At 48.1% G+C, this 24,926-nt stretch overlaps 2 protein-coding genes across 3 annotated transcripts in view; one reads left to right on the forward strand and one right to left on the reverse strand.

Moving 5' to 3' along the window:
- Positions 1–16,235, forward strand: part of ABHD2 (abhydrolase domain containing 2, acylglycerol lipase) — a 28,101-nt gene extending 11,866 nt beyond the window's left edge. Inside the window, exons 4-9 of the mRNA XM_057424156.1 lie at positions 2,548–2,731; positions 6,154–6,246; positions 7,892–8,002; positions 9,242–9,311; positions 10,129–10,213; positions 11,215–16,235. Of these exons, the coding sequence (XP_057280139.1) occupies positions 2,548–2,731; positions 6,154–6,246; positions 7,892–8,002; positions 9,242–9,311; positions 10,129–10,213; positions 11,215–11,411 (740 nt within the window). The 3' untranslated portion in view covers positions 11,412–16,235. The remainder of the gene's footprint in view (positions 1–2,547; positions 2,732–6,153; positions 6,247–7,891; positions 8,003–9,241; positions 9,312–10,128; positions 10,214–11,214) is intronic.
- Positions 16,236–18,155: 1,920 nt separating this feature from the next.
- Positions 18,156–23,101, reverse strand: RLBP1 (retinaldehyde binding protein 1). 2 transcript variants are annotated; one of them, XM_057412390.1, is made up of 8 exons: positions 22,625–23,101; positions 21,791–21,834; positions 21,413–21,541; positions 21,006–21,207; positions 20,021–20,199; positions 19,204–19,362; positions 18,731–18,841; positions 18,156–18,643 (listed from the first exon to the last, which is right to left on the reverse strand). In XM_057412390.1, the coding sequence occupies exons 2-8, from the start codon at positions 21,800–21,802 to the stop codon at positions 18,485–18,487; spliced, it is 951 nt and encodes a 316-aa protein (XP_057268373.1). In that variant the 5' UTR covers positions 21,803–21,834; positions 22,625–23,101; the 3' UTR covers positions 18,156–18,484. The 2 variants fall into 2 exon arrangements, with proteins under 2 accessions (XP_057268373.1, XP_057268296.1); XM_057412313.1 differs by having other exon boundaries at positions 18,156–18,841.
- Positions 23,102–24,926: the final 1,825 nt, after the last annotated feature.

Raw genomic sequence — 24,926 nt, forward strand, 5'->3', positions numbered from 1 at the left:
TTTTTTTTGTGAAAACCCAAACTCTTGTGGCTAAGAACATGCTCCCGTGATTTTTAGAGGTGCCAAAATGTCAGCTTAGTGGAATGTGGAGCAAAACTGGCTCTGAAAAATAAACACTGCTTCTGAAGCTTTAAAATGTAATATGAGAGGATTTTGTACCAGCCTATCCAGAAAGTACATTTCTGTCCTAAGAGGGACGCATAGGGATTGGTCCCTGGATGTCACACAAATACCAAGGAACAGCAACGGTTCGACAGTACAACAGTGGAGCTATGGAAGTTAGTGCTTAACTGCCACGATTTTGGGATTTTATCTTGAGTATAAGGAAATGTTAACCTGGAAATTAAAAGGAGCTGTGTTTAAGGGTGACTTCAGCTATTCTTAACTGCCCTGCTAGTGAGTAACATGATCTTTGTAGAATGTGGCCTTCTTGCCTGCCACCTGATCTGCTTGTTCCTGAGCTTTCTTGAGCGATCATGTCCTCCTTTACTGCAAACATCTTCATGGACATTATGTCAGGAGTCAGTTGTGGGTTTAGCCCATCAGTGTTGGGTTTCTTGTTCTTTAAAGATGACTAAAACTCACTGCTAAGAGTTTGGATTAGCAGTTTGAATATTTATCTTGGTGCAGTTGAATTGCCAAAATAGCAATATTGTGCTTTGAGATTCCGAGTCTGGCAGGCAAATAGGTTCTAATGCTTTGTTGATTGTTTTATAGTCATTAAATCTACTCAGTGGAAAAGACTTGAGGAATACCAAGTACCTCAATTTGTGTTGAGTCTCTAGGCTGTTAATAGCTTTAAGCCTACCATGTCCTGGGAACTAAGCTTGGCCTCCTTGAAGCATTTGCTTTTTTGATCAAAGTTGACAGCTTTCTTCCATGGACCTTTGCTTTAGACCATAGGGAGTAACTCTGTAGTGCATCTCTTGAGACATACCTTTCTGAGTCTTTTATAGCTTTGGAAAAGGAAAGGAATGCCTAGCACTTCCTTTGAGTAAGACAGTAAATCACTTGGCAGAGTTGCTTGTTAAGTGGAGTGCCAGTAAGACCATGAGCAGCCTTTCCTCTACCTCCAACCCAGATATCGCAGTGTCTCTCCAGCTTTTGTTGGATTCCTGATGTATTTATTGAGGAGCAAATAGCCTGAACTTGGGATTTGCTGAATCCTCCAGCCTTGACATCAAGCTTGACCTGTTGCTATTCTGAAATAGTTACCAGTTGCCCTCAAATCATGAAGGTCAAACACTAAAGTATTTTGACTTCTGCTTCTTCCAGAGAAAACTAAAGCAATGCAGCATTTATCATCTTGATGGAAATTGCTCATCAGGAATGTTCACAAGGAAGTGCCCAAGCCCTGCTGAAACACTTAGCCAGAACCTGTTTCACTGAAGTAAACACAAACCCAGTGCTCAGTCTAGAGCTAGCTAAAATCTGAGGCTGATGTCTAGTAAGGATGCTACAGTTGGGGTGGGGGCACACTGGAGCAGTGTTAGGTTGGCGCATGGTGGAATCGCAGCTCCTGGGGTTTATCTCCCTGGACGAGTTCCACAGGCTAGAGCCGAGTTCCTGACTCTAGACAGGAATAAACAGCCGTCATTCATGTGATGCCTCATGTGTGGTTTTCAGTCTTAAACCCAGTGGGAAGCTTAACAGTGCATAAACAGTTGAAAGCACTGTCCTGGTGCCATCCATTTTGCAGCTCCATTTCTTCATGTTTCCTTTTCCCAAACTACAAGGCAGAAGAAACAGCTGTAGGTGATGGTGGTGCATGTGTGCAAGTCCTCATGCCTGTCAAACCATCTGAGGACCCCAGTACTGCCAGAAACTGGACCCCTCTTTGCCTGCAGCCTGTGGGATGCAAGTGGGTGTTAGCTGAGAGCAGAACAGACCTGTATAGAAGCACTTACCTCTTCTCTTGAAGAGGGGGTACCTCTATGTCTTCTAGGAAGCATCAGTATCTTTACTTCCTCAGTGGTTAGAAAGGGCTAGCTGTCTCTGCTTGAACCCTTCCCTCTGATTCCAGAGAGCAGCTGCTTAGTCAGGCTCTGCATCAATCCGCTGAGCTTTGTCCTGACAAATCAACTCTCCATTTCCATCCCCTCCCTGCATGAGCATGGATTTAAGGATCCATGGCAGTCTTATTAAAAGAAAAGGAGCAAGCTGGTTTTCAGACATCTCACTTAAGTTCAGAAGTGACAAACTGGCTCAGGAAGGTAACAATGTGTGCTGTTCTTGGATGGTAATGTCAAGGCCAGAGTTGTTTGACTCAGCTTTAGAAAGGAAGACTTGAGATTGTCACATTAGCTATTGCCATAAATTTTAAGCAAGTTACTTTCATCTTACTTTGGCACTCTGTCAGAACAAAGCATGAGCTAAGGTCCACAGGACTCATAAAACAGATACATGAATACATATGAATCAGAGCTGTTAAAATCTTAAGGTTATTGAAAAGTCAGGGTAATAAGCTGAACTTAAAGTGCACAACTGAAACTCAGAGTGGGATTATAGGTTTTCAGAAGATGATTCTTGACTTTACCTCTATTTCAGGTTGCACGTGGGAATTTAGTGCCATGGTTAATTACATCAAGAAGACCTACCCTCAGACTCAGCTGGTTGTTGTGGGCTTCAGCCTGGGTGGAAACATAGTGTGCAAGTACCTGGGAGAGAGCCAGGCCAACCAGGAGCGAGTCCTGTGCTGCGTCAGTGTGTGCCAGGGGTACAGTGCACTGAGGTAGGTCTAGAGGATTCTCCATGCTATCTGTTAACAGTAAAACTAAGTTTCCTTTACCTGGCCAGGTGTATGCTGGCAGCTTCTGGTCTGTGTGTGTGAGCTGGCCTAACTCTGTCTCATTGCTATAGCATCCAAAGAGGAGACATTCCCTGTTTAGTGTCCTGGTGTAACTAACCTGGCAGGCTGGGCAGCATGACAAACTGCTGAGATGATGCCAGGCTTGCAAGCCACAGTTTACACACCCTCATTGCTCTGAGGAGCATCCCTTGGTTCATAATGGCTCGTTTGGCTTCAGCAACAGTTTCATTTGGCAGCTCTTAGCTGGGGAGACTGAGAAAAGAGACGCAGCACAGAGGCTCAGTCTGTGCTCCCCTCTGAGTGTGTGTGTCATTGAAACAGTGCTGTGGACTGCTGAGGAGATGGAGAGGCACTTGCAATTATGCTGTACACTTGGAAAGGTGAGGAGGAGAAGGGTCATAGCCCTAAATTCTGCCTAAGACATTAACCTGTGGTTCACTGCCTGGAAGCCCAGGCTGTAGCATTTCAAGAGTTGTAATGGCTCCACCTAGTGCTAACACTGGAGGATCTGCGGTCGGCGATGCTGCGTCTAAACTGGTGGCTCAACTCACGTGCAGTAACTTTCCATGTACGTAGTTAATGACATTTAAAGCAGTTGTAACTGGCTAAGCTGCTGCTTTCAGTCTTTACTTTTTATACATGCAAATAACTACTGAGGTGTAGCTGACTTTAATTAAACTGCACTTTTGAGCCCTGAAACTATTTGCAAGACAAAAGGGGCTGTTGAGGCTCTAGGGTATTTGGGTCAAGATCTTTTGGGCAGATAATGGTGAAACTATGGCAGCCCTGTAAGGGGCTTGCTACGGAATTTGGTCTCCCAGCCTGGTCAAGATAGCTGGAACTTTCTTGATGCTGTGATGTTTTGCCTAAATGGAGACCAGACCTCAGCAGTCTGAAGACACCTTTTATAAGCTAAGCTCTTATAGGTGAAAGAGAAGCTTTTATGGAAGCATTAAGATGTGACTAAAAGCTTGATGTGCATATCAGTAATACTCCAGCATTTCTAATTCCTTGTGAGAGCAGATGTAACTACAGCTAAAAATGTATAATCTGCTCCTAGGTCCCCATGAGTTCACAGCCTTAAAATCTGGATAGATGCATTCAGGCACAGCATTTCTGTTTTGTTTCAACTAAAATGCTCTTGGATGTCTTAGGCTTTTGGCATGGAGCACAGAGCATACTGTTGAAGCCAGCTCTTCAATTGCAGCCCTCAGACAGGGTTTGCAAGGTTCACATCAGACTGCAGTCTACTTGGTTCATCTTCTGCTATTACACACTGTACTATTTCTGGTGTCCAAAATGATGTTGCAAGTAATGCTGTTCCCTAGGCCGATTTCTGTAGCAGTGTGTCATGGTGTGCTGGTAGAACAGCAGGACAAGGGCAACCTGTTTAACAAAACTTGGATGTTCCTGTGGAAGAGTTTCAGCTGCTTGTCTGAATTTAATGCAGGTCTTCAGTGGGTTGTGTGGATTACTGAGCTCTGGACTCCACCTGCTGGGTAAACATCTACTAGCAGATCTCCAGTCTCAAAGCATCTGCTGTATGTTACTGAGCAGTCAGTGGGAAGGCTTTTCAAATCTGCTGTCTCCCTACCTCATGTCTAATTCTGCTTTAATTGTTGATTATCTGGAGAGCTGTGGGAAAGCAACATCAGTAAATAACTACTAAGCAAAACACAGGAGAGGGAGGGCCTCGTACACTGGTTGTAGGAGTGAAAGGGAGGAGGTACAAAGCAACTCAAGGTGGAATGTTAAGCCTTAGCTTTCCTGGGCTTGGTGTGGTAGGTTAAAATAACTGGCCTCATCCCTCTGGGCTACATGAAAGTGGATTATCCTGTTATGCATGACCAGTTAGTTTACAATTCCATTTTCTTTCTATATTAGCTTGTACAGCCTTTATTCCTCAAATAACTTTAGGAAGTGAAGGAAAAAAGTAGTGGTGAGTAAGGTGAGCCAGGGATGTGAAATATGAAAGCCTTTCCGGAGCACTAAGCATGAGTCCCGTAGCTGGGCATAATAAAATAGCAGGAATAGTAGGATCTGCCAGAAGAATGAAAGACTCTTAGTTTAGTGAATTAACAGAATCTGGGGAATGTGTTCCCCGAGGCTAAATGGGGACACATCTCCTTATTCCTTAATCCCTGCCTGCACAGGCTTGATTCTGCTTCTTGATATTGTGGAATGCGTCTTCGCCATAGCTACGGCTGTGGGGAGAGACCTCAGCTTTTGAAACCTGTGCAGTCCTCAACGTACTGGGAGTTGCTTTTCCTTCCAGTACTTGCAGCTCTTCGTATTAGGAATGCCACTGTACACCACAGGAACTGCAGGGGAATTCTAGTAGTTTTAACTTCAAAAGTCTTGTAATAACTTAATGGGTTTGCTTGGAAAATCTTTTGTGAAGAAAAAAGTGTGCATCTTCCTGTCTGGCTTCATTCCCCTGCCCTGGTATAAACATGATAGGTATAGTCTGGCTAGACAAATAAAGATATGGAATATGTATATGGATGTAGCTTGCTTTTGTCCTTGTAGGAGACTTGCAGGGTTATGGCTTGGGGGGTCCTGCTAAATCTGCTGTAGCTCTCATGGTACGTTAATGATTAAATGGTAGGAGTACTTGAATAGGTGAAACTGCTCTCAGCATTCTTAAGTTGCTCAGTAAATGGTAGTGTGTTTCCTCAGTAACAGCAAACCCTGCTAAGTGTAAAGCTATAACCTGCCCGTGACCCTGCATAGCAAAAGAGTATCTGGCAGAGCTCACATGTCTGGATCGCTTTAATTCTGTTCTAACAACAGATAAGCTGTGAAGTGCTGTTTTGCTTTGAGAATAGGTAAAGACTTCAACTCAGATGCCACTTGCAGCTGTGACACGTATTTCTTCCTACAGCTCTTGCCAACGAAGCTAGAACAATAAGTGTCTGCACATATTGGAAACATCTGCACAAATTGTTTCCTCCGCAGAGCTATCTACACAACAGACAACACTTCGTTCAGCAACAGGTTTTAGTCCTTTCCTTGGTAGTACCATTAAGTAAACTACATTCAACTTGTGCAAAGGGATACGAAAATCCTGTTGTCAGTGCTGCAGATCTTGATTGATGCCTCTTAAATGCTCTGATCCAAACTGCTAATTGCATTGTGCAAAATGAGACCGGGATCAGTTTTCTGATACTAACAAACTTCTTCAAAGCAGGAGTCATTTCCTGGCAAAGGTTAAACTGTGGCAAGGAAGGCCTGGAGGTTTGTTTACACAGCCTCTAGGCTGCCAGAAGATGCTACACTGGATTAATCTCATCTTTCAAGATCTCCATTAACAGCTTTGATTGTTCTGCAATGTGTTTTTCTAGGGCACAGGAAACCTTCATGCAGTGGGATCAGTGCAGAAGATTTTATAACTTCCTCATGGCAGACAACATGAAGAAGATCATCCTTTCTCACAGGTACTGCAGTACATCACTTAGGGTCAGTTGCTATATTGCATATTTCATTTTACTCCTTTAAAATAGAGCTTCTGAAAGTTTATGCACCAGTTCCTTGTTTGGTAGTCTTTAGATCAATCGGCAGAGAAGGGGAACCCGTATCAATCTCATTCATATACTATAAAATGTACAAATAAGCTTTGATCTTAGAAGAAAGCAGGCTTTGTCTTTTTGCCTTCTGAGGAAACTTGCTTAATGAATCAACAAGATATGCACAGGAAAACTTTGCAATTAAACTTCAAAGTGGAGCGTTCTGCATCTGTTTCACTTCTAGCCAAAGAATTGCCTATTCAAGGAGCTTCTTGTTCTGCCACCTACTTGAGGTAGGACTAACCTTCAAGATCTGCTGTTTATCAAATAAGCAAATAGACAAGTTGTAGCTCTGGCTTATAGCTGTGGCTCTAGAAAGAGCATGTAGCCAGCAAAGTGCTTAGTGTTGCTGTTCCTGGAGTGCAAGTGCTCTTGTAGGATCCCTGCGCTGCTGTTGCGGTCTGTGGCTCTCAACCTAAAGGAATGTGTATGTTAAATAGGTGACATGCTCAATGTTGTTGTCTCCTCCATCAGAAGTTCTCTAGGTACTTCTTTCTAGGGCCATAAATGTGTAAGTATTTCATCTGTGTATATTTGAAGTTGCCTAACTCAAGGGGAATAGCAAAGACCCATTCCAATTAAGAGCATGTGTCACTTGCAAACTTTTGTTTCACTATTTACACTCCTGTGCAGTATAAAACACTTGTAGAGGGACTTAGGGCAGCTGACAAGTGGGATGAGCCACGTAATTCCTTCCAGATTGGCAAATATTTAGACAGCTTGTTCAAGTTTAACATGTGAAGTTAGGTAAGCTCCCATTAAAAGTGCTTAAATTCATAACCCAGAAAAAGCTAGTGCTGGCTTGGAGGCAAGTCTGTTAACTTTTCTTTTTCCACATTCTCTCCTGCTGTGAGGCAACTCCCCCAAATCAAACCTAGCCTCCCTCCTCCTCTGCCCTGCAGCTGCCTCTGAAAGGGAATAAAACGCCTTTCCAACTTGTAGCTTTTGTTCTGTGTTAGGGGAGCAGTTTGTTCTGGTAAAGAAACACATCCTCTTCTGAGAGCAATAACTAATTATGACAAGTGTCCATAGTAAATACCTTTCTACTAAGGTAATGCCCCAAGTAGTTTTTGCTGTGTGAGCTAACCTAATATCTGTGCTTGAGAGACTTTAAGGCCAGATGGTGAAGGAGGTGCTATGCCCATAACTCCTAGTGACACCCAAGCCACCCACAGGTTTGGTGTGAAGCCAAAGGGCCCTCCCTCTAACATGCAGCCTCTGTTCCAAATGCCCCAGTGCTATCTGTTCTGGGAAGATTCTTTTTAAAGGCCCCTTGTGCAGTTTTTCAGTGTAACAGGAAAACATTCCTCTGTGAAAGAGGCTATTAGGGTGTCTGTTATGCCTTGCTGCAAAGGGAGTAGGATAAATAAGCTGTGCTTGTTCCTAAAAGCCTCATGTGTATGTAGCCCACTTCTAGTCTTGTCACACTTGGTAAGCTCACTTGTCCTTGAATGGGTCATGGGTTTCCTGCCCTTGTCATGTTATTTGGATGTTTTTCTTGATGTTACTCTTTCAGGCAAGTTCTTTTTGGAGATAACGTGAAGAAGCCACAGAGTCTGTCAGATGCTGATCTGAGCAAAATCTATACAGCAACATCCCTTATGCAGATTGATGACAACGTTATGAGGTATGAAGGGTGATTCTCTGATCCTCTGTAGAACTCTGAAAGCACCTTCTCTTTCAAGTGTTGCTCTTGCATGCCCCTTGCTGTGCCTGTAGGAATCTGCTGAAACACAATGCTGACAACCTCAATTCTTCCTTGCCTTCACACTGAATAAAACTTGCCACAAAAAAGCTTGCTATTGACAGTCACAGCTTCTGAAAAATCCTCCAGGAGGCATTGAGTTATCAGCGACATCTGAACCTGCAGCCTTCAGTAATGTAGGAAGAGGCCAGCTCTGCCTGCAGGCCCTAGCAAAAACCAGTGCAGAATGTGGAAAGCAGCTCAGAACTGCTCATGAATGCCCTTCGTCCTGCTTCAACCTTGAAAACAAACCCTCCTCCCCAAAACCCAGCACTGCCTTCTCAGCAAGTATTAGGGTTAGCTGAGATAATGCAGCTTTTTCTACTTGTCATTCTAATGCCTTGCGTTATAAAGCAGTAGCTTGTTACTGCCCGTGTCCTTGAAAATAGCGTAGCACTTCAGTGGCAGTGTTCATACCATGGCATGTTCTGTATCAGGCATTGACACCTTTCCAGGATGAAGCTGTAAACTGTCAGCTATGTGGCTATAACACTTTTGACAGACTGGGAGTGTTGCTGGCTGCTTTGTAAAAGCTGTTCCTAGGAAAGTCTCCCTTCTTACTCCCTCATTCCTGAGGCCTTTCTAGTTTGGGCCAACAGCTGCGTTGTCTCCTATGTCAACAAAAAGCCCCCAAAAGCACTAAAACTAAAAGCACCACCACAAGCATTTGAATATAGGTTTACTGAATTCTTGGGTTGGGATGGAGTGCAAAGGATTTGGCAAAGAACTGGAACCACACTGAATGCTGGGTAGCTTATAGGCAGGCCTTTTTGTCTGGTATGTTTAGGGTTCATAAACCAGTGGGTTTGTATTTGAAAAAGGTTTTGGGTAAAGATGTAACTCTTGCTTCCATATGTACAAATAAGCATGATACTTTAAAAGAAATGCCCTGAAGACTGCTAGGTTTCAACCTGCATGCTTAACTTGCCCGTGCTAACAGAATGTTTGAATAAGTACAGAAAGCATAAAGGCATGTGCTGCCAAAGGAGCAGAAACACTGGGTGGTAAAAAAACCTTGTCTGTGAAATTGAGGCATCATTCCTATCTCTGCATGTATGTCCTCACTTGGAAGTGTCACATGGGTACCAGAAGCATTTGCAATGACAGTCTTCTCTATTTCAGGAAGTTCCATGGCTACAGTTCCCTGAAGGAATACTATGAAGAAGAAAGCTGCCAGCATTATTTGCACAGGGTAAGCTCTTGCAGTAGGGACTGCTCTTGTGCCTTCATTTTTCTATTGGAAAGAAAGTGCTCCATGGTTTCTGTTGTTGATACCTACACCCAGCTGTCTAAGCTGGGATTTTCAGAAAAAACAGGTACAGTTTATTGAATCATGGAATCATAGAATAGAATCATAGAGGTGGGATTTCAGTTCTTGCTACCTTTAATACCCTGGCTAAATGCTCTGGGCTCATTCAGCTGAACTGCTCTGAGTTTATGAGGATAAGGTGGGAAATAGGTGGTGGCATAGAGCATGTGGCTGCAAGGAAGAAAGGCTTACTCTGGATACTGTGGAGGAGGCTCAGGATGCTGTCTGACAGATGCTCAGCAGACCGAAGTTTTGCAGAAGTGGAACTGGAAGATTAATTCCTCCTTGATCTACTGAGCTAGAGGATGGAGACGTTCCAAGGGAGTTTCCTGGACTTTAACCAAAGTGTCCGTAACAGAGCTGGCCCTAGCTGCCTGATACTCAGAGCAGTGCAGAATGGAAAAGGGTGTAGCTATTTGAATTCTGAGAGTGGAGAAGATCTGTGAGTCCATCTGTACTTGTCCTGATGCACCCCTGCTCCTTTCTTACAATTGAGTTTAAGATGTTCTGCACTGGTGGAAAGCCGCCAGTCTTAATTTCTGACTCTTTCTGCTTTTCTGATGCTTCCCCAAGTACAGAGCAGCTCTGAAATGAGAAGTCTTGATTGAGTTAAGCTAAGATGCTTTTATAGTAGATAGATTGAAATTCAGATACCAACCCCTTAATGGTTTTTCCTTCTCTGCCATGTTTCTTGATGCAGATCTATGTTCCTCTTCTGTTGGTTAATGCTGCTGATGACCCTCTTGTGCATGAGAGTCTTCTGTCAATTCCAAGAGCTCTTTCAGGTATGTTGAAGCAGTCTCCTCCAGCTATGCATACTTGTGTACCTGCAGCTTCCTTATCACATCATGATCCATGATTTCAAAGCAGCTTAATGTGCCTCCTTACACCTGTAATCCTGTGAGGTGTACTAAGCCACTTTAAATTACCAGTTGTAGAACTAACAAGGCTAACCTTGATCAGGAGGAACTTGAATCCTTTCAGCTGCCTTGTGCTGGTTTGGCTGTTGTTGATAGCCAGCAGGTTATCTTCAGGTTACATTCTTGAATGGAAAAATGCTTCCTCATGTCTTTATTCCTCACTGGGATTTAGTAGAAAGGTAGATGATTACAGTGTTGATCAGGTATGGATGGACAGCCCCCTTTGCTGATAAATGCTGATAAATAACACATGTATGCCTTATTCAGTACTGAACTTGAAAAGACTTCTGTGAGCTATTTTCAGCCAAGGAAAAAAGGGCAAATTATCTCTAGAATTTCAGAAGAGGGAGCTGGCTGCTGCTTCATCACACAAGTAGTGCACAGGAAAGGAAGCGGGGTTTATTCTTTTCCTGGTTGAAAGCTGTGAGCATAGAATTTATCCACAGCTGCTTCCAGACAGAAGCAAGCACAGGGATTTTCTCACTATACGTGGAACAAGGTGGCTGATGCACTCAGTGCTTAGTGCAGCTTGACATGATGTTAACAGTTCTAGTTCCACAGTACGTGAGTTAAAGATGTTAATGTGTTAAAGAATGAATATTCTTATGGAAATACGGGCATTGCTCAGACACCCTCTGTACTGACTGGGATCTGCTCCTGGAGACCGCCCTGTCCTGTGAAGCAGTAAGGTTATGTGCTTTGAACTTCAAAGTGGCTTTGACCTTTGTGCATTTCTGCTTCCTATACGATTGCTCCTTTGGTTCAGATGCTATGCCAAGGGTTGAACTGATTTATCGCAACAAGACTGTTTCATTCTCAGCTCAGAGATGTTAACCTGGAACTTTCTGCCTCCTTTTGTTTTACAGAGAAAAGAGAAAATGTCATGTATGTGCTGCCCCTTCATGGAGGCCACCTGGGATTTTTTGAGGGGTCTGTACTGTTCCCAGAACCTCTCACCTGGATGGATAAGCTCGTGGTACAGTATGCCAATGCCATCTGCCAGTGGGAGAAGACAAAGTCTCACTGCTCGGACACAGAGCAGTCTGTATCTGGCCCTGAGTAATTGACCCAAAGACTCTAGATCACTTCAGTGTATCTTCCCCCTTTGGGAACATCTTGTTCCCTCACTTGCTGCTTCAGGTTTCCATTTTCCTTGATATCCTATGGCTGGGGTTTGATCATAATCTTTTCTTGCAAAGTGGACTTAAAGCAAAGGTTAATATCTGGTCAGAGCATTTTTGCATATAGTCACTTGGGTTTGTAATTTACTGCTCTGTCTGAAAAATTAGGTTGCTGTGACTTGTTACAGGGTTATTGAGCTCAAGGCTGCTTGCTTTAATATAGCAGAAGTTTCAAACATCAAAATCCCTTCTCCTGCTGATCAAAAACTTGATCTACAGCATTGTTTAGGTGTAGGGAACAGGGTAACTAAGGCTCTGTTCTGTCCCTGTGCTGGAAAAATCCTGTACCAAGCCACAGGACAGAGCATTGTTCAGTCTCTAAGCCACTAAAATGTGGCTTGAAAAAAAAGATGCTTGACTGCAAGTGGAGTTCCAGCCTTGCACCATCTCAAGGGGAAGTCTTTTAGTTCCTAGGAATGCACTTACACAAGTCAATCAACCTAAAAATACTTAACTTTTTCCATGCTTCAGCTGTCTGTGGATTGGGTGTCTTTATGCTGGAACTCTGCGAAAAGCTGCAGGCTGGTAATACCATGTAATGTTTCTATGTAAACATGTTCTCGCACCAAGAGTATATCAGTCACCTTTGCGTCCTTTTAAATGTAATCATCTTTTTAGTACTGGGGTTTTCTTTGACCCAGGGCTTTTTGAAGCTGGCTCTGGCTTCCAAATGGAAACCAGTGATCAAGAATCTGAAGGATCTTTCTGTGAGCTCAATCTCTCCTTAAGAATATTTCATAGAGAAGTACTCTCAAGTGGTTTTTGGACACATGACTTGCCTTACAATTGATGAGGAACTGGTGTTCTCTAGCCCTGTGCAACTAGAATGGTATCTCTGCATGGCTAACTACTTCCATATCTGTGTAAAGGCTGCAGGATTGCTGGCTCCAATGAGACGTTGGGCTCTTCCTCACTTGATTCCTTTTTCACAACCAGACATCCTCTTCTGGTTTTAATGTGTGAAACGTTAAAGCTGTTGGCAGGAAAGATGCCTACTCACTTGTGCTTTTCCCCTCAAGTGGTGTTATAGTCTGTGCCAAGATGGCTATTAATGACTCTAGTCTATCCGCCAGAAGGAAAGCTGTCCCATGACAATCTGGAGGCTGAAACCTTGTGGTAAAGATCTTTTTTACTGTTTGTTCTGTCAATATTGTAGTCTCATTAATCCATCCTTAGGACTGCTTTATCACAGTGTCAGTAAAGTTCTTCTCCTGTCTCACTTCCCACATCAGTTAGCACTTTATTGCTTCAGCCTTGGTGTATGTTCCAGGCACTTTAGTTTATAGCTTAAGGGTGAAACAAGCTGCAAGACTTCAGTCTGGTAATGTAGGGGAGCAAGCTTTCTGGAGTGCCCTGTCCCTGAACTTCAGTAGGTTGGAGAGGTGGGTTTTGTTTTAATAAAGCAATAATTAACTATTGTAGCAAAGGTGCATTATCGTATCAGGAAATTCCTTTAATTTGCCTTAGGCCAGACACCTTGGCCTGTTACAATGAACTGTGGATATCTGCACATTCTCCTCGTTAGCAAATTGGGTTTCCTTTTTGATTCAAAGAAAAAACTTGGCCAAGTAAAGTTACTGCAAGACTTGCCCTTTCTTGTGGCTATTCCTTAAGAACTATTTTAGAGCATCAGGTAGCAAGGATATTCTTAGCTGATGGTCTCTATGTTGTTATCCTCTTATTCATACTGCATCTGTGTACCGCTAAAATCTGTCATAAGGTGCTTCAGGTTTTTGCTTAAGTAGCTGTTCATGTAATATTCATTGGATAGGACTCAAATCTTGCTTCCACAGAAGTGGAGTGTAAACAACACTTGTACACATCAAATAGATACAGCATAAATTTAGGTGTGTAGAGGGATGTGATTGTTATCTCCAGTGGGTTACAACTTTAGAAGTGTTTCAACTCTCATCATATATTACAGCTGTAGCTTAATGCAGGTTGTGGCTGTCTGCCTTGAGGAAACAAACCTGCCCTCCCCCTGCTTCATGTGTCCTTCCCCAATCCATCTTTACTGTGCTAAGTATCAACTCGAGACAGTTCTAGAGGAAGAGTCCTTGGTACTGATACTGCTGAAGAGCTCATCACATAAACCAACATGTGGATACCTATGAAAGGTCAATGTGCATCTGAGCTCCTTTGAGAGCAGAATATCTGCTATCCTCAACTTGAGAGCCTTGTCAAAAGGAGGGGTGCTCTGCTCAGCTCCCCAAGTGGCTGAAGCTCTACCTTACTCCCCAGGACCCCAGACTGGCAGAACAGTTCAGCTGACTGGCCCAGAGCATGGAAGTCAGGAGGTTGGGAACTGGCTGAGAAGGTTAATGTTAAGGTAAAGCAAGTGTTTTGTCTCTGCTTTTTGGCCAAGTCCCTCTTACAGAACACAAGGTACTTTACTTGCAGCTTCCACTACATCAGATTCGCCAGCATTTTTAATGGTCCCTTGGTTAGCTTCTAAATCAAGAGTGTTTTCAGGTGGGTCTGGCAGTGTTGTTGTTGCACTGTAAAGACAAATGTGAACTTCCCTGCATTCTTCCTGAGTGTTTTCCTGCAGTTCCTGTTTATGAAGATACAGGTTACAAAGGGCATTAAGCAAAGATGTTGGGAACTATTAGCTACAGTACTGAATTTAGCCAATATACCTGTGTGTCATCTGTCCTGGGTCTGTCACAAGTCCCCAGACCTTTGACATGTGGTGCCTTGCCCTTTCCTTCCTCCTTCCCTTGACATCAGCATATCTAGAGACTTCAGTAACAGCTCTCTCAGAGCTTTGGGGGCTTTGCTTTTTAGGAGTAAATGAATTTTCAGACACTGACTTGTGAGATACCTCTGGCAATGTGCACTGTACAAGTGAGTCTTGACTTAAAGGACCTTTGTGGGCAGCCTACAACTAGCTACAGTCTATTTGAAGGCTTAAAATAACAATGTCTATAGGTAGTGGATCACTTTCAGCTCTCTGCTCCTCGAGCAGTAGGGAGTGAGTCATAGAAGGAGGGTTTGCTTTGCTTAACATGTGATTTGCTGCTTTACAATCCCAAAGTTCTTGTGTCTATTAACTCTCCAGCAGTGTAGCTGAAGGTAGGTTGCCTAAGTGAGTGCTTCAAAAGAGCAGAGAGTAGCAACTTGAGGATTTAATTGCCAAACAGTTTAGTCACCTGGATTCCTTCCAGGTTTTGCTAGAAATATTATGCCTGCCTGGAGCTTATTGAAATGCCTCTCAGCCTTTTTCCAGGAGACCAGAAAAGGCCCATGCCTTGTTTTACATGTGTAAGTCATTTGTTGTGAAGAGCATCATCTTGTTTCTGGCTTGAGTCATGCTCCCTCTGTCTGTATTTCTTAGGTGGGTCTGCCTGATGGGTAGGTCCCAGAGCCACAGTGACTCAAAGCAATATGTAGGTGAAGAGCAAACAACTCCTCTTAGTGTGAGGACCTTCTGGAGGTTTCGAATGCCTCAGAGCAACAGCAGCCCAAGGGAGGGATGCCTTGTGACTGTACCCCTTTGTCACTGGGAATGTGGGTTACACTGGCCTGGATTTCCTCAGCTGTTGGGGGAGCTTAAGTGTAAGTGCCATCAATGAAGCAAAGCAGATGCCAGCTCTCCATGCTGTGGTGGAAGAGTTTCTAGGATTATCCTGAACTGTCGTGTTCTGAACATGTCTACTCTTGGGTTTGCTGGTTAATCAGTGGACACAAACACTGCAGGGCAGCATTTGTCAGGTTGGCTCTGCTGATTGAACAGCCCTTTTCAAGTCTCTCTTAACTCTTTTCAGAAGCTCTCACCCTGCATCACTTGAGGATAAAGGCTTTTCTTTTTTCCTCACCCAGTAGCATTGCCTAACCCAGGTAGTTTTTATGCCAGTAAGAAGCACTATATCCCATAAGGTGGCTCTACGCATAGCCCTTTTGCTTCTGTTTGAATGACAAGCTCTCATTGTCTATCTCTGGTCATGCAAGAGCTTTGATTAGATACAGAACTTTCTCCTAGGGTCTCTGCTATAGTTCTTCTGGGATGTTGACCCTTCCTATGGCTCCTGCCAACTGGGAAGTCTTTAAAAGGCCAAACAAATCCCACTTGTATTTGATAGAACCAAACCCTACTGCTTAGCCCAAGTCAGCAGCTTCCCAAAAGAGCATGTTTTCTCATTGTGTACCTTGTCAGCTTGACCATAATTCCTGGTGACAGATCACTGGGCATTCTTCTTGAGAAAGCAAAACCTGTTCCTCGAAAAACCCCCAACCCGAAGAGGTGTGGAGAGAGCTGAGGAACAACAGACCTGTGCCCTTGTTGTGCCCATGCAGCTGTGTTAGAGCAGCCGAGTGGCTTCTCATGTTCTTGGTGAGCAGTTTGCTATCAAAATACTTTCCAATTGGCAAAACTCTACTCTGTGACTGTCCCTAAATGCTGCCCTGAAACAGCTTCGTATCCTGAGACACCCTCTCTGCTGCCATGTTCTGAGTCGGATTCTCTGGAGCCGATGGCTGCAGAGGAGATGATTTGCAACTAGCAATGCAATTTTTCTATATCTGCTGATGTTTACCTTTCAAATGATATATATAAATATATATAAAACAATGTCTGATTTTTCTCTTTAATTTTTGTTCTTCCGTGTGGTGTAAAATGGAGATCATTGCAAAGCAAAATGTAATTTTTGTTATCTTTTGATTCAGTGGGTTTTCTTTATTTAAAAATAAAGGACTTATTGAAACCAGTGCTACAGGTAGTGACTGTGTGCAGTGCTACTGGTTGATGAAGTCTGTCACTTTTAGGCCATGCCTTTCTTGCTCCCTTTGCAGTGGGGAGAGAATCATTTGATGGGGGAGTACATGGTGATTAAAATGAATATGTTCCCTCAGTTATGAGCTCTGATTTAGCTAAAGGAGGAACAAGAGGAGTCCTTTAGCCCAGCCGTTCCTGCAGCACAGAAGGCCTCTCCTCTGTGATGACCGCTTCCCTTGAGGATGTGGTGAAACTCTGGGCTCATGTTTCTGCAGAAATCACCATGTGTCATTTGTCCCTATTTGAGAGAGGGTAGATTTCCTAATCCTTCAGCTGCTGGCAGAAGAAACACACAACAGCAACAATGCCATCTCTGAGCCCAGGGCAGAGAGAAGCCCTGCCAAAAGCATCACTTGACTGACATTAAGAGCTCACCAGGTTTTTACCTACAGACCAAGACAGATGTGGAGGGTAACTGGGACTGCTGTTGGGGTGGCTGGGCTGGACCAGGACCATTGCTGCTCCTCCCCTGTAATGAGAACTGCTCTGTGGGAGGCAGTGCTTTGTGCTCCATCTCTAGTTTATTGGCCATTGTAATTTAGCTGTTAGATCTGCTTCAGAACTTTGTCAGAGTCACTGTGGGGGGGGAAGCTGAGGCATGCGTGGATGATGCTCACTGCTCTGCTGTGCTCTTCTGTGTCCCCATCAAAGCAAGCTCCTGGCTCACAACGTGTCCCAGCAGTGTTAAGCAGCCACAGCGACCTCCCAAGAGCTGTTCCTGTCCCAATCCCAGAGGCAGCAGTGTGCTGTTCTGTCTGCGCACATGGGGCTTTGTGTCTGTTTTTACAAGTGAGCTGCAGTTGCTCTGTCTCCCAAGCAAGCTGTGCTGTTGTGTTTGCTCTGGCCTGACGGTTGTAGGGGCTGTCACACGTGCTTTCCTTGGGATGGCTCCAGCTGCTTCCCGGCCCTGCACAGTGCAAAGCCAAATGCAGCAGAGAGGTGCCTTTCGCACACATTTAACCCCATTGCCTCTGCCCAGACATGCCCTATCCTCCCCGCAGCTTCGGAGCCCATGTCCTGTTTGGTTTGAGCCAGAGCCAGTGCCCTGATGAATGCAGCTCTTGTCAGCACCCAACACCCCAGCTGCCTTTGGGTCTGGGTTTCTGCTGGTGAAAGGTGCCCATGTGTAGCTGAGAGGGAGGAAAGGGGACAGAACGAGGGTGACAGAGAAGATAACCTGGGCAAAGACCAGCAACTTGCTCATCTCCAAGCCCTGCTGCTGGCCAAGGGAGGAGATGATGGTCTGGAACAGATGCCTGGCTCATGAACCAGCACAGACTGCCTTGCCTGGGGCACAGCTACTTCTGCCTCCCTCCTCCCCAGACCAGTGCTGCTGCCTCCACATGAGCACTGGCTTTACCACCAGCACAACTCATTTTCCAGGCAAAGACCCTCTGTGGTGGCTTTTGGTGGGGCTCTCTCCCACAGCAGAGTACTAGGAGAAAGAGCTTCTGAAGGATGCAGGAGGGTATGTTCTGCTTGTCCCTCACTCTCCTATGGACAAATCCATCTCCTAGTCTTAGCAGCTGCTGCAGCCTCTGTTCCTCCTCCCTCCCTGCCTGCCGGAGCAGGAATTACACAGAGCCTGGGGCACTGGTTGGGTTCCTGCATCTTTTGGGCTGTTTTCTCTTTCCTGGTTAGAGCAGATGACTGAGAAGTGGGGGTCCTTGTGCAGGCAGGGGTCATGCTCACATTAGGATGCAGGGAGGATGGAGACCGCTGGTTCCTTGGCCTCTGTGCCAAAGGACAGTCAGTGATGGGGGGGCAGAGGTCTGCTAGCGAGCACTGACACTGCTGGCTTCCTCAGAATGAGGAGCACAGCCAGTGTGCCTACACCCAAAAGGAGCCCTGTTCCTTGCCACATGCCATAAGCAACCCCAGAACTCTGCTGTTCAACACCACTTTATTTCTGCCTCGCTGCAGCCCTCCCTTCCCAGAGCAGACGCTCCCCTGTCCCCTCACCGCAGCTCCAGGGCTGGTATCCTCCTTCCTGTGCTGGCTCCTGAGAGAAGGATGCTCTGCCTGGCAGGGACAGAGCTGCCGGGCAGCCCGCTGCCTGGTGTGGGGAGGCAAGAGGAGGGACAGGCAAGGAACAACCTCATCACGAGCAGTCATCCAACCAATGCTACGGCAAGGGGGTGGCTGGGGTTAGGGAGCCACCACTGATCCTACTGTGCTGGGTTAGAGAGCTGTGTCTTCAGCCTCGATGCGCGGCCCAAAGAGCTTCTCTGCAGTAGCTTTGCCGTCGTACTTGGGCAGGGTGCCACCAAAGTCTGCTGGCAGGATGTCAGCATCGATCTCCTGGTAGAAAGACTCCAGCTCCTCTCCATGCACAAAGACCTGGAGGGAGATGGGAGAGACCAGGGCAGCGCTTCTCATCTCCTGCTTCACCCAGGGACATGCCTCTGGTCCCTTTCCTGCACTCACCCTCTCCAGCAGTTTGCTCTTCAGGAACGGTTTGACCACGTTGTAGGTGGTGGTGAAGTACCAGGGCTGGTGGATGAAGTGGACGGCCTTGAACCGCGCTGGGAAGGAGTCCTAGGATGCCAGACACAGATGGTTACAGATGGTGCTGTCCACACACAGCTGGGCAGGCAGCAGTGGACACCCTGGCACTGCCATGGCTCTCCTCACCCCATCTCCCATTCTCTCCTTGATGGCCCCGTTTTGTTCTGACCCAGAGGATCAGCAGCCCCAGCCCCAGGGAAGCTAGAGCCTTCCATAGGGCTCATAGCTCCTGCTCCATAAGCATGGTCACATCTCTGCTGTGCTCCTTCCCTGGGGAGAGCCAAGTGTCTTCAGCCTCTGGTCCAAACCCTGCCAGCCCTGCCACTTCCCTTCCCTGAGCTTTGATCCCCCCAGGGCCCCCTGTTTGGTGGGCGCAGGCTCTGCCTCCTCACCTGCAGCATGTCCACCATCTTCTTGAGCTCGGAGGGTTTGATCCCTGATGCCTGCTGCATGGTGAAGCCCTTGAAGTTCTCAATGATGCAGAACCCATTGATCTGGGTCTCTTCGTTTTCCAGCAGCTTCTCCAAGATAATGCAGTAGGCACGAAGGATCTGATGGAGAGGAGGCAGCAGGGTCTGTGTTAGGTCTCACTTCCTGCAGACTCCAGTTTCCCAGGATGTGCTCCATGGAGCATTAGCCTGGGTCTGCCTGACTCCAGCCTGCTTGTACAGCCAGCCCAAGGCTTCAGAGCAGGGAGGGCATTGCAGGGGATGCTCAACAACCACCACATTCCCCTTTGAAGTCAGATCTGGTGTCAGTGACACCTTGTGATCAAATTCAGAGCTGAGCAGAAAACACAGCTAGGGGAAGCTGTGAGTTACATAGATACCTCTATGCCAAGAGGCCCTTTCTGTGCCTTGTGCCTCAGTTTCCTCCTTTTCCCTGCTGGCCCCTCCTTTCTAAAGAACCTTGATTTAATGGTGTGGTGCCTTTCTTCACCCCGTGTTACTGGGGCTGGGGAATGCACCGCCTGAATTTATCTGCATCTTGCACCGTGTCAGGGGGAAGGAAGGAAACCCTTTGGGATGGGACATAGAAGGAACCCTTTGGGATGGACCATTCTGTCATGCTCCCTCAAAGCATAAATTCAAAGGGTTACAGGTTTGCTTCAACCTGGGTGGCTGGAGACTGTGTGTGGACACGTGTCCATAGGGATGTCGTGCTCATACGTGCCAAGGGGCAGGATCGCGCCCGCTCTGCTGAGCTGACCTCGTCGAAGGTGATCTCCTCGTAGTCCCAGTTCTCGATATTGAAGAGCATCACGACCCGGCCATGCTTGTCCCTGCTGGCCAGGATGCCGGGGTAGCCGGCCTCGATGGTGCTGCGCACGGCCTCGGGGCTCAGGTTGTCGAAGAGCTCCGGGTACTGCTGGCGGAAGCTGACGTAGCCTGCAGAGAGGCAGGAATCAGGAGGACAACGTGGCTGGGGAGCCACCGGAGCACTGGTGATGGGGAGACATCCGTGCTGAGCCCTGTGCCTGGGGTCCATACAGATTAGCAGCGCACCAGCCCCATTGTGCTCAGTGTTACTCTCCCCATGTTATCCCGCATCAGCCTCCTCTCTAACACCTCAACAAGCACGTTTTTCCCTTCATTTCCCTTTTCCCCTTGCTCCCTGTTAGGGTGGTACCACCCAGCCCCCTTCCCTTGGCTCCCTGCAGGCACAAAGTAAGGAATCTCCTCCTGGGAAAAGGCAGGCAAACAAAACAGCTCCAATGGGAGCCAGTGCTGATAATTACAACTCATTATCCCCCCCCAAGCTGACACAAAGAGTGGAGCCGGAGCCAAGCAGGGGCTGCCCTTCCATCCCTATGGGTCATTCCCAGTGTGGGGAAGGGGTGCCAAAGCACCTCAACCTGCCCTCAGCCCTCGAGGGATTGCAGGGGTGCTGAACCCATCAGGCACCATGCATAGAAGCATCAGGATGGGTGCAGGACCAGCTGCTTACAGGGGTACAAAGGGGCATGGACAGGAAGGATATGGGCATCTCCAAGGGATGCAGCTCAAAGCAACTGGGTTTGCTGCACAAATAGAACACCACCAAATGCTTTTCCCCCCCTATTTTGTCCAATAAATCAACAAGGAATGGGACTGTTCTGGCGTTGTGGGATGCCTGGTACCACCCTCATTTATTTCCTTCCCCATCCCAACTCTTTCCCTGCATCCCAGCCTCCCAGCCCAGCACCTCTCCCAACCTTTCAGCAGGTCGTAGGCCCTGTGGACATCAAACTTGCGGGCGCGAATGAAGCGGAGGAGGAAGGAGTCGTCCTTGTCCTGCACCTTCTCTGCCACCGCCTGGCACACCTCATCACCGCCCGCCCGCTCCCGCACCAGCTCCCGCAGCGCCTTCACTGCCACCTCCCTCTGCTCCACCGTCTCATTCAGCTCATCCTTGGCCTGGAAGCACACCCCAAAACACCCCAATTAGGTACCAAAAGCTGGGGGATGCAGCGATGCTCTTGCAGCACCCTAGCACAGGGAGCGCAGGGTGCAAGTGCATCGCACTCAATGCAAGAGCCTGCTGAGGGTCTTCTCTGCCCCCCCCGGAAGGAGCAGGAGCCCCAGTCTGTGCCTGCCCCCCATTCCCCATATCCACCCTCACCTTCTGCATGGTGTGCGGGGGGATCTTCTCACACCTCCCAAAAACGGGGCCGTGGTCCTTGGTGGTGAGGCGCTCCAGCTTGGAGCGCAGGGCCTGCTCCTCCTCCGAGACGATGCGGAAGGTGCCCGTCTGGGGGTGAGGAGAACATGTGGGGTCTCCCCAGCCAGCCCCCATGCTCCCTGCCCCGCTGCCGGCCTCCTGGGGTAGGGAGCTATGGGGAAGGGCAGAGACTCCATAGGGGGTGCAGTGGGATGGGGATGGGCTGTGTGCTGAGAGCAGCCAGGGGGTAAGGGGTGCATGGGGTGCACCCCATCCCAGCACTGCAGGGAGGGGATGCTCAGAGCCTAGGGGATAGGGCAGCACAGGGGCAGTACTCACAACCGCAGACATGTCGTCCTCTGTCCTCTGTCAGCTGCAGGACACTGGGAGAGGGAAGGAGCAATCAGCAGTGATGGGGTCCTAATGGTTTCTGCATCCCCCCCTATGCCCCATCCCTGCTCCTCTTGCTCAGGAAAGGGTGGAGGCAGATACCCAGAACACACCCCCATCCCTCCTCAGTTCCATCATGTACTGCCTGCATCTGCCTGGCAGCAGCCTTGAGAAACACCAGGGATGTTTGCAAAAGCAGCTTAAAGATGTGGGTGTTGATCATCTGACACCATCCTTTTTCTGGCTCTGGGGACATCTCATAAGGACCTCCTGGCCCCATGAGCTCACACAGCGCTGTTTGTCTCAGACCACCTTCATGTGTGCAGAAGTGGGTGCCCAGCTTTGGCCAGGCAGCCAGCAAAGTGCTTTTATTGCCTTTTATTTCTACCAGCCTGCTATCCCCAAAGTGTTCCCCAAGCCCTCAAGCCCCACTGCTCCAGCCCAGAGCCCATCATTGGCTGCAAGGCTGGACCATGATCCTCGCAGCATCTTTCCATCACAGTCTGGGTGAAAGACCTTGTTCTCATGCCCTTCGAGGAGGAGGAGGAGGGCTGCCTTCATCCTAACTCCAGCACTCATCCCTGCTCCTGCCTTTTGCACTAATTTCAAGCCCAGGCAGTGCAAGGGATGCTTGGCTCCAGCTCAGTCACTTCCACCAGCTCCAGGGTGAGCATCCCCTTTTGCCAGGCACTAAAACCAATCCCAACCCCAGCAGTGCCATGTTAAGGGCTGGATGAGTCTCCAATGCAGCTATTTCAGCTGGGAAAAGCCCCGGATACTCACCAGGGATAGGAAAGCTGAACTGAGGGTCAGTGCACGGGGACCGAGACGGACGCGTGGAAGGCAAGGCCGGAGTGGAGCAGGCAGATAGAGGGGCAAAAGCTTTGTAGAGTCAGCGGTTTGGGATTAGACCGTCACAAGGCATCAACTCACTGCAGCTTTGTAATTAAGGCAGCACAGCCCCGGCGAGAAACCCCATTCCAGCATTACAAAAGGCAGCTGATGGGAGGGAAGGAGGGAGTTGGGGCTGCGCTGGCCAGCCCGAGTGTGCGTGGAGGGGCGAGCCGGGATGCCGGACCCGATTAACCAAGTATAAAAGCTCCTTGTTGTGTAACTCGCTCATTAGCACGGAGCAGGGGCAGGCGGGGGCTGGCTGCCATCCCTGCCTGCTCCCCCGGGCAGAGCAGGTCAGGGCTGTTCCATAGCTTCTGCATCAAAAAGCATGGCAAGGTCCGGCTGCAGGGACAGATCCATGGCAAAGGATGCTCCCAGGGCTGGTCCATCCCAGGGCTCTCCAACTCCTCCCAAACCAGCATCCGTATGGGTCCCTTTTCAGCTTTTAGAATGAGAAAGCATGAGCAGATCATTGTTTTTACAGCGTCCCAGGTGATGGTTTCCTGCTTGGAGCTTTGGGAACTGGAACCCTGTCCATCCCTGGGGTGAAATCATAAGGAAGGGGAGCCCAGGATGTGGCAGGAATGGTGCTGAGCACATGTATGGGTGCAGAGGGGTGGCAAAACAAGTGTTTTGGGTATGACCCAGCATGCATGGGGTGGGGGAGCCCTTGCAGCCTTAACTCTTTGGGCCCATGGTTGCAGGAGCTGGGTGAGGATGGGGCCATGCACAGCTCTTTTCCCAAGCCTAGAACTGGAGGTGAGTCAGGCTCTTACCACACCAGGGATTTTGGGGAGGCCGTGGGGCTGGGCTGAGTGCCGGGCAGGACTGAAGGGGCTTACACAAGGCACATTTTGTAATGCCACCGGGATTTACGGATTTGGTTTCCACGGGGCTGCCCTGCAAACAGAGCTGAGACCCCACTGCGAGGGAGGAGGAGGAAGGCACGAGACTCCTGATGAAGGGCAATGGGGAGCGGGGAGGGAAAACTCAGACTGTGCCAAGACCCCAGGCAATGCTACCATGGCCAGAGGCATCGCACACTGAGACCCCCAACCTCCTTGTCCCTTCCTATGCCAGACCTAGTGTAAGGCTCTGCTTCCTCCTAAAGCTAGTACCTTTGTCTGCAGAGCAAGATGGTGTGTGATGGGGGAATATCATCCTGAATAACCCCAATAGCCCTGCATGGGGACGGCAGAGGGGACCACAGGGACATCCTGGCCATCACGCTCATCACAGATGGAATACTTCTGCAGACTCATGTGTAGCCCCTGGCATCACGGTGCTTTGTCCTGCGAAAAGGAGTCTTGGGATGGTTGGCAGCCCCAAGGACAACCCATCCCCAAGTATTGTGGCTATAGCCCTTAGGACATCTCTTGGCCAGGTCCAGTTATCCCTCTCCCCATGGCCCTTGGCCCTGGGTGAACCCGCTCCCCGTGAGCACAGGGCTTGCAAAAGCTTCCACGCTGTGCTGGCACCGGATCCCCTGGATAAATCAAGCTGCTTAAACACGGGCTAAACCTCCTCGTGTGCCCAAGGCCACCCCTCATCCCCCTGGAATTAACATGCGAGTGGCTCTCGAAGGTGCTGGGTGCTGCTGTGCTGCGGGTGGCCCTGAATCATAGAATGGGCTGGGTTGGAAGGGACCTTGCAGCTCACCTCACCCCAAGCCCCTTGACACGTTCCACTAGAGCAGGTTCCTTCAAGCCCCGTCCAACCTGGCCTTGAACGTTAATAGGGATCTCCAGATTTCTTGTAGCTCCCCTTTGGACACTGGGAGCTGCTCTAAGGTCTCCTGGGAACTTTCTTTTCTCCAGGCTGAATAAGCCCAGCTCTTGCCCTGTCTCCATAAGACAGACAAGCCTGCTTCATCAGAGAAGTCTGAAGAGATGACGCTACTGAATGCTGAAAAGGAGGGCTGAGCAGATCATAGAGTCGTAGAACCGACGTTTCAGCCCAGTTTTGGGGTGACATTAACATGACAGTGCCTGCTTTCAACTCTGAACGCGGTGATCGAGCAAACTGATCACGTTTGCTAATGGGCACTGTAGGCTGAGTGCCCCGGTACCCGCCTTGTGCCCGCACCGCGCGGGACTCGAACCCGCGGCCTCCCGTGCTGCCGGGGCGGGCGGGCTCAGCCGCTGGCGGGGACGGGAAGTGAGCGCTGCGGGCGGGACTGTTGCCCGGGTGA

This window comes from Pezoporus wallicus, unplaced genomic scaffold, assembly GCF_028554395.1.
Source record: "Pezoporus wallicus isolate ANWC-B61680 ecotype Strahan unplaced genomic scaffold, APGP_CSIRO_Pwel_v1 contig_3952, whole genome shotgun sequence".
NCBI lineage: Eukaryota > Metazoa > Chordata > Aves > Psittaciformes > Psittacidae > Pezoporus > Pezoporus wallicus.

Bases quoted from the DNA above. Each gene is read 5' to 3' on its own strand.
- RLBP1 (XM_057412313.1), bottom strand. The intron at 21,208-21,412 runs GTGAGGGTGGAT...GTGTGCTTCCAG, and splicing joins CCCCGCACACCATGCAGAAG to GCCAAGGATGAGCTGAATGA. The intron at 18,842-19,203 runs GTGAGGAGGCAG...CTGGCATCCTAG, and splicing joins AGATGGTGGACATGCTGCAG to GACTCCTTCCCAGCGCGGTT.